Source organism: Myotis davidii, unplaced genomic scaffold (assembly GCF_000327345.1).
Source record: "Myotis davidii unplaced genomic scaffold, ASM32734v1 scaffold461, whole genome shotgun sequence".
NCBI classification, from domain to species: Eukaryota; Metazoa; Chordata; class Mammalia; order Chiroptera; family Vespertilionidae; genus Myotis; species Myotis davidii.
In genome coordinates this window covers 3,649,781-3,659,105 of record NW_006295825.1, presented here as the reverse complement: position 1 = coordinate 3,659,105, position 9,325 = coordinate 3,649,781, and the positions used below count along the sequence as shown (strand labels likewise).

The window sequence follows — 9,325 nt, the reverse complement described above, 5'->3', positions numbered from 1 at the left end:
GAAAGGGAGTGGACTGATTATTCTCAGGGCGTGGTGGAAGGGGTGTGGGGGGGTATGGAAAGAGACTGGACAAAAATTGTACACCTATGGATGAGAACAGTGGGTGGCGGGGGTAAGGGCAGAGGAGCATAGAAAGGGAGTGGACTGATTATTCTCAGGGCGTGGTGGAAGGGGTGTGGGGGGGTATGGAAAGAGACTGGACAAAAATTGTACACCTATGGATGAGAACAGTGGGTGGCGGGGGTAAGGGCAGAGGATGTGGTAGGAACCGGGTGGAGTGGAGCTATGACGGGGAAAAAAGAGGAACAACTGTAATAATCTAAACAATAAAGATTTAATTTTTAAAAAAAGACTTATCCCTTGCATGTTAAGTTTTCATTAACTTATAAAAGTGGAATATCTTTCCTTCAAATGAATATACAGGAAATTTTAAGATAGTATTATTTCAGTTTTTCAAGATTCCTTTGACTTTGAAGGTTATTAATGGTGACTTTTCGCTTTTTTTTAAAGGCTTAGGCTATGCCGATATCGAGAACCGTGTACCATGCAAACCAGAGACAGTTATGAGAATTGCCAGTATCAGCAAAAGCCTTACCATGGTTGCTATTGCCAAATTGTGGGAAACAGGAAAACTTGATCTTGATATTCCAGTACAACATTATGTTCCTGAATTCCCAGAAAAAGAATATGAAGGTGAAAAGGTAATGAAACTCACAGTTCCTTTTACAAGTGGCACGTTTAATGGTTGAAAAGGTTGCATAGGATTCTTTGGTTTGTTTTAAATTATTGTTAATTTTTTTTATCCAGATGATAATCGAGATTTTCTGAAATTTAAAACTAAAGATGTATATATTACATATTTTTTCAATAGCAGTTTAAAATGGAAAATATTACTGAGGCATTATTCTAAGGCTGCTAACTTTTTATTATAGCTTAGTAATGTAATTAATTTTCATATTTTTACAATTAGGTTTCTATCACAACAAGATTATTGATTTCCCATTTAAGTGGAATTCGTCATTATGAAAAGGACATGAAAAAGGTGAAAGAAGAGAAAGCTTACAAAGCCTTGAAGATGATGAAAGAGATGATGGAATCCGACCAAGGAAAAGAGTTAAAAAATAAAGGAGACAAAAATAATGAAAAGAATGACTTTGCTAAAGCTAAGATAGAGCAGGACAATGAAGCCAAAGGCCGGAATTCCAAACCTGTCAAGAAAAAAAATGATTTTGAACAAGACGAATTGTATTTGAAAGAGAAGTTTGAAAATTCAATTGAATCCCTAAAATTATTTAAAAATGACCCTTTGTTCTTTAAACCTGGTGAGTGTTAATTCCCTCTCGTAGCAAACTCATCATTATTGAAGTGTTAATTTTCAGAAAATGGAAAATACCACTGAGTGCTTTAGATGTGGCAGATGATTGTGGCATGGATTTTGTTGTCAGTCCATTGCTTGCCTTTTGTCTGCATTTCTTAACAGTAGTTAAAAGCATAGAGCATAGTTCCTGGCAGCTACTTGTTTAGATTTCGCCTCATGGAGACTACCCAGTCATTTACTATGTTCTGAATATCAAAATATTTGTGAAAGATTATGTAGAAATGTTGGAATAATAGTTCTTCAAACAAAATCTGGATCAAAGTGGATGTGATAATGTATTGCTAGTATCTTGTTTTTTAATTAGACTTCATTTTTAAAAATATATCTTTATTGATCGCAGAGAGGAAAAGGAGAGAGAGAGAGAGAGAGAGAGAGAGAGAGAGAGAGAGAGAAGCATCAATGATAAGAGAGAATTATTGATTGACTGCCTCCTGCATGTTCCCCACTGGGAATTGAACCTGCAACCCGGGCATGTGCTCTGACAGGGAATCAAGCTGTAACCTCCTGATTCATAGGTTGAAGCTGAATCACTGAGCCATGCCAGCCGGGCTTAGTTAGACCTTAAATTGCTCAACTTATTTTGTGCCTTCATTTCTTAAAAGAAACCAGTGTTCATCAACTTAAATTTACTTCCAAAAATAACTAATATATAAAAATAACTCTCTTAATTTTTGTATATTTTTTGGTATGATGCCTACTGAAACTACTTCATAGCTTTAAAGAAATTTACCATAGATGTTTTTATTCCATTTTCATATCAAAAGATGTTTCTACCATGAGTAGATATTACATAGGTATAACCAGTAACAGCAAAGAAATATGATTATGGATTTTGTCTTTAAAAATAAGGTTCTCACCCATTTTTAGTACAGATGGTACAATCTACATTTCCAGAATTCAAAATGAGATAAAGGTATATATTTGAATATGTATAACCAGAACGCTGTACCGATTTTTTGGTAATTTCCACACAAATGTGGAATATTGGCACTAGATGAAAGGTAGATGAAAGGTAGACCTATTTTCTACAATGTCTCCAAGTTCCATCTTATTCTAACCACTTGTTTGCATGTAACTAACATTTTTCTATATCATGTTGGTTTTTTCTCTTTAATGCTCAGGAGCCCAGGTATAGGGGACAGTTAGGTTCAGGACCTCAGGTCTGGTAGGATTAATATGTATTTGGAATAAGGTTTTTATATCTATACTAGAGGTCCGGTGCATGGATTTGTGCACCGGTGGGGTCCCTCGGCTTAGCCTGTGCCCTCTCGCAATCCAGGACCCCTCAGGGGATGTCGGAGAGCTGGTTTCAGCTCGATCCCTGCAGGCCAGGCCCAGAGACCTGACCGGGCCTCTAGTATGCATATAAGATCTTTGGTTAATCTCTTCTCACCCTCTCCCCTTTCCTCTGAGATTCATCAGTCTGTTCCATGTTTCCATGCTTGTGGTTTCCGCTCCTGCACTGAGCGTCTGCCCCCTGGTGGTCAGTGCGCATCATAGCTACCGGCCAGTTGGCCAGTCGGCCGGTTGCTTAGGATTTTATATAAATAGATAAGTTTTATTAAAATAACTTATATACCTACTTATGCCTTAAGCAATAGGGAATAGGTACATTAAGAATAAGATAGTTGACTCAAAGAATCCAAATTTGTTTTTCTTTCTCTTCCTATTTTGTTGCCAGTTTGTAGAATTTTTATTATGTTTGAGGTAGGATCATTTGCTTATTTTTTATCATAGAAAGGAGTAGATTCATGTGAAATTGTAAACATATTGATCATCATTTTATTCTTGTGTTAGGCACATGGGATAAGTAGGGCCATTACAGAGCTGACTAATATATCATCCATGATGTTTTATAAATGTTGAAGTAAAATATTCCAGTTTTAAGGTATATACCAGTTTTTAATATAAAAGTATTTTACATATATTTAAATAATAATGAATCATATTCTCTTTTTTTCTCCTTGCAATGATGTCTCAAGGTAGTCAGTTTTTGTATTCAACTTTTGGCTATACCCTACTGGCAGCCATAATTGAAAGAGCTTCAGGATATAAATTTTTGGATTATATGCAGAAAATATTCCATGAATTGGATATGCTGGCAACTGTGCAGGAAGAACATGAACCAGTGATTTACAACAGAGCAAGGTAAATGAATATTTTTTGGTGTGTCTAACTATATCACATCTTAATACTCTGTTATCAATTAAAACTCAAATTTTATCTTCTTTCCAAAATCAACTTGTCACATTTTGAAAGCTTTTCTACATGTCTGTTTTTCCATTTATAAAGTGTGTTTGTAAAATATTCCCAAGATCCTTAGATGAAAGGCAGCAATAATAATTTAACCACATGAATAATTAAACCAAAATTGCACCCATCATTGGCATCTATAATTTGCTCTTTAACCATCTCTTTTTCTTAAGTGTTTATAAACTAATGCTTTATTTATTTATCTTTTGTTATTTTTAATTGTTTTAACTTTTATTTTGAAATAATTTTATACTTATAGAAAAGTCATAAGAATAAGTTATAAATATAAAGAATTCCCACATACTCTTCACCCAGATTCTACAAATGTTATCATTTTACCACATTTGCTTTATCTCTCTATATGTTTTTGGTTTTCTTTTCCTGAACCATTTGAAAATAAGTTGCAGGCATGGTATGCCTTTATTGCAGTGGTTCTCAACCTTCCTAACGCCGTGACCCTTTAATACAGTTCCTCATGTTGTGGTGACCCCCAATTTCATTGTTACAAATGGAACATAATTAAAGCATAGTGATTAATCACAAAAACAATATGTAATGATATATGTGTTTTCCAATGGTCTTAGGCGACCCCTGTGAAAGGGTCTTTCGACCCCCAAAGGGGTCACGACCCACAGGTTGAGAACCGCTGCTTTACTGGTAAATACTTAAATGTGTATTTTCTAAAAACCAGGATATTCAGGAAATTAACATTGACACAATGCTTTTATCAAATCTACAGGCCTTATTCACATTTTGTCAATTGTCCAAATAATGTTCTTTATAGCTGAACTGTCATGATGTCAGTTTGTCCCATTATTGGTGATGGTAATTTTAATTGCTTTGTTGAGATGGTACCTGCCAGTTTTCTGCACTATAAAATTTTGGAAGTAATTTCATTGAAATATAGAAAGTGAAAAATTTATTGTAATTTTATTAGTAACCTTTAAAGGGGCATTGAGAGAAAATTTTGAAGCTAATGACTTTTCCATTTTACTCTAATTATTTGATTTGTTAGAAAAGTAAAATTTAATCAACTGTTGCCTATTTCCATTAGTACATGCTTTAAATGGTTTAATGGCACTTGAAATAGATGAAATGGTGGAATGTTTTTAGCTTTATCTTCCTACCTCCACACTAGTTTTGTTTAATCTTCTGTTATATTTAGTTAAATTATCATTTGGAGTTAATCAGCTTATTTAAAGGAATTAAATGTGCATTGCTAGTCAGCCTGAAGGAGGCTTTTTTTTTGGACCTAAAAGAATTTGGGTTAGTAGCAAGCAATGAATTTTAATTTTTTTTTAAATGGCCTGTAGTTCTCAACCAGTTCAGAGACTCTTAGTGTTTTTTGGTGGGGTTTTGTCCAACATTATATTTTACTGGAAAGTATAAGAAAAATTGGCAAATGCCGTAGGTTGTCAATTGAATCTAAAAAAGATTCTCTAGTAAAGATGAAATAGATGCATGACCTTATTTTGATTTAGATCTAGGCATTTGATAATGAATGCCTAGACTTTTATATAAGGGAGAGGAGAAAATTATATATCATTGGGCTTCTTTTCTAAACTGAAAATTACGGATCTATGAATGTATAGACTGCAGAGCAGCTATCATTTGTTTGCTGTTTTCTTAATGAGTGATTAATTTATAACTAGCACAAAAATCAAAATATGGCATATGATGAAGACTTAATTTTATTTTAGCCCCTGTTTTTTGTTGTTGTTGTTTTTGTTTTTTTTTTAAAGGCAGTGGACTTCCATTTATATTATAAAAGGATCCTATCTGCTTTGGGTTTTTTCTTCAGATTTTGGTAGTACCCACTGGTGCTACAGGGGTGATTCATTTTAGTTAGATTAATGGACTGCTGAAATAAAATAGGTTGGAAAGATTGTTATCTAGGAAAATGTTCTGTCCATTTGCTTTGTTTTTATTTTAATTGATACATTATGTACTTGGGCCTATACAAGTCAAGTCTGTTGTGTGTTTTTTAATTCTCACCTGAGGACATATTTTACTGATTTTAGAGAGATAGAGATAGAGAGATTAGAGAAATGAGAGAGGGAGAGAGAGAAACATCCATGTATGAGAGAAACATCATCAATGGATTATCTCCTGTTCACACCTCTACTGGGGATCAAACCTGAAACCTAACATGTGCCCACACAGGGGAATCGAACCAGCAGCCTTTCTGAGCATGAGATGATGCTCCAGCCAACTGAGCCACCTGCCAAGGCTTGCTTGCTGTTCTTTTTTCTTTCTTTGTAATAATTATTTAAAAGAGTTTAAAGGGACCACCTTTTTTCATTTTTTTAGAGAGAGTTCAGGGAGTAAAGGAATCATTTCCATATATGTATTTAAAAAAAGAAAACGAACAACCTTCACCCTGGCCGGTGTGGCTAAGTGGTTAGAATGTCAGCTCATGCCGACTCCTTGATCATAATCATAAAGTTAGCATGTGTATGCTATCCTGACCAAGTCTTTTAGAGTTATTGTATCCCAAATATTTATTGTCTTTATCACTTTTCTGTGTACATTTGTGTGTTTAAAATAGTGCTTCTCAGTGTCTGTCACCTGTTAAGGCATTTCCCCAGAATCCCACCCCAAAGTACTATTTACATTTCTTTGGTCAGAATTTTAGCTACAGGCCACACTTAGCTGTATGGTAAAGCAGGCAGAGAGAGCCCTGGCCAGTGTGGCTCAGTTGGTTGAGCATCTGTCCCGTGCACCAGAAGGTCGCTGGTGTCGATGTTTCTCTCCCTCCTCTTCCTTCTCTCTCTAAAACATAAAACAATAAAAACATACTTTCTCTTCTTTTAATAAGAATGCAGAGAAACTAGTTTTTAGCTGGGTACATTGCTCTCCTGAATAGAATTGGGTTGTGTTGTTTTTTTTTAATGAAAGAATAAGAATATTGATTCTATGTATGCAAATCGGTATATTGACTCTGTATAGCAAGTACTAGTATATTCTGTATAGGCAAATAAACTAAATAACCCTTTAAGCAAATAACCATAAGGGAGTGGAGTGAATGTTCTTGCCACAGAAAGGCACTCAGTTTGTTGATGTGAGAATCCTTAGTCAATGCATTAACTTATTAGACTTTGGGTCCCAGGTTCAGTTCTGGTCAAGGGCACATGCCCGGCACAATACTTGCAACAAAAATCTCTTTTATAATTGGATGAGACCAAAACCAAATAGAATATTTTCTGAAGTGTTTGCTGTACTTTGACAGTATAGATATGGTCTTTACTTTCTGGTATTATTTTTATTATTTTTATTTATTAGCTTTATTTTCTAGATTATCTTCTAAAATTAAGTCTTGTTTCTTATGCCTTCAGCTGACAGACTCTAGTAGTAGATACAATCCAGATGTTAAAGCTGAATGTTAAAGTGGGATTGGTTTTTATAATATGCATTTTAAATTCTTTGGGTTTTTTAACTTCTCGTAACAATAAAATACAAAGTAGTGCATAATTGTTTCTAAAGGCATTTAAGAAGCATTTAAAAAATAAAAGTATTAAAAAAAATTTTAAATATATTTTCATTGACTTCAGAGAGGAAGGGAGAGGAAGAGAGAGATAGAAACATCAATGAAGAGAGAGAATCATTGATTGGCTGCCTCCTGCACGCCCCCTACTGGGAATGGAGCCCGAAACCCGGGCATGTGCCCTTGACCAGAATTGAACCTGGGACCCTTCAGTCAGCAGGCTGACACTCTATCCACTGAGCCAAATCGGCTAGGACAAAATAGAAGTATTCTGAATTTCTAAGTTTGTAGGTGTAGATTTCTGTTGTTATATAATGTTCTTGTGCAGAAGCTAGAGATTCTTAAGTAAGTAGGAAGAGGCTGCTTGTCATCTGGCATCATTCCATCAGTTATTCAGCTACAAAGGTAGCCCAGTTACTGACTAAAGAACTTATGTCTGTATCCCATTCTTTTTAAAGCAGAAATTCCTTAAGAAATTAAAATAAATTTATTATTTATAAAAATAACCCTGAACAAATTATTTTTATGAAAAGCCATTAATTTGTCCCTTGTGAAAAGGAATCAAAGGATTAAAGTCTAAAATCTATTTAAAGTTTAAAATTCTAGATTAAAGTCTGGAATTCTCCATAGTTCTGTATTTTAAAGGAGGAATGATTGAGGAGTTCTAATTTCCAACCTCGATATAAGTGGTTTGAAATGCTTTATACAAAGCTGATTATTAGCCAAAATATACTGGTAGTTCTCTCCTTGTTTACGGACGTGGAGTTCACTCTAAGAGCTATGTTTCTCAATAAGAAAATGTATTTCTGTTGCCAGTGGGGAGCTTTCCCTGTCCCCAACAGTTGCCCGTGAAAGTGGGGTTCTTGCGATGTCACAAGAAAAGGAGTTTTCTGAGACTTGCACAGGAGAATGAGTGGCATTTATTTGCATGAAATTACATCCCTGAGTTTCCAAGGCTCCATTTCCCTTTGTCCTGCCAAGGAAGAAGTCCAGCTGTGTCTTTAGCAGGGCTAGGATTAAAGCCGTTGCCCAGAGTTTCCGTTCCATATTTGCATAATCCAATCCAGCATTGGGCTAGTTTAGCTTGTGTTCCCAGCTGCAGTTCATCAGTCCATTGAGTTTAGGATCCCCATGGCCATGGGCCATGTAGCCTGTAGGACCACATGGCTAGGGAGGGAACACTGGCAAATGCAAGGATGCAGGAGCAAAACCAGAGGAACCAGAGAGCCACAAAAGCTAAGAGAGAGAGAGAACTCCTTTGTCTGGGGGGTTATATATTCCAAAATTTTCACAGGCTTGCATAGGCTTCATCCCCTCTAGCCAATGATCTCTAACAGGCACCCCAACTTTACTCCGCATGCATCCATCTCCCCTTTGTCCAGTCTCTTCCCCCAGTAATCTGCAGGGAATGGGCCAGGTGGTTCCCTGGGGAGTATAAAGTTGCAGCTTCCTTGTGAAGCTGCCCAGATGGCCAAGCTTATAAAGTCTGACCTCTCTTTTGCTACTTTCTATTATTAATAACTAGAGGCACGGTACATGACATTTGTGCACTGGGAGAGGGTCCCTCAGTCCAGGACCCCTTGGGGATGTCCATCTGCTGGCTTAGGCCAACTCCCTGAGGGGTCCTTAGTGCTGCCGCAGAGGTGGGAGAGGCTCCCGCCACCTCTGCTGTACTCACCAGCTGTGAGCCGGCTCAGGGCTTCTGGCTGAGCGGTGCTCGCCTGGTCAATTTGCATATTAGCCTTTTATTATATAGGACTAGAGGCCCGGTGCACAAAAATTTGTGCACTCGGGGGGAAGGGGGGGGTCCCTCAGCCTGGCCTGTGCCCTCTCGCAGTCTGGGACCCCTTGGGAGATAACGACCTGCTGGCTTAGGCCTGCTCCCGGGTGGCAGAGGGCAGGCCCAATCCCTAGGTGCAGCCCCTGGTCGGGCTCAGAGCAGGGCTGATTGGGGAGTTGGGGCGCTGCCCCCTCTCATGCACAGAGCAGGGCGGATCGGGAGGTTGTGATGCCCCCCCCAGTCATGCTCAGGGTAGGACCGATTGGGGGGTTGGGGCACCGCCCCCCATCACACTCAAGGCAGGGTCGATGGGGAGGTTGCGACGCCACCCCCTGTCATACAAATCAAGGGGTTGGGGCACTGCCCCCTGTCACTCACAGAGCAGGGCCCATCAGGGGGGTTGGGGCTCTGTACCCTGTCACGCACAGAG

At 37.8% G+C, this 9,325-nt stretch overlaps 1 protein-coding gene across 1 annotated transcript in view; it reads left to right on the top strand.

Annotated features, from left to right (window-relative positions):
- Positions 1-9,325, top strand: part of LACTB (lactamase beta) — a 15,602-nt gene that overhangs the window by 3,853 nt on the left and 2,424 nt on the right. The window contains exons 2-4 of the mRNA XM_015568552.1: positions 511-701; positions 971-1,322; positions 3,361-3,526. Coding sequence (XP_015424038.1) covers positions 564-701; positions 971-1,322; positions 3,361-3,526 — 656 coding nt within the window. The 5' untranslated portion in view covers positions 511-563. The remainder of the gene's footprint in view (positions 1-510; positions 702-970; positions 1,323-3,360; positions 3,527-9,325) is intronic.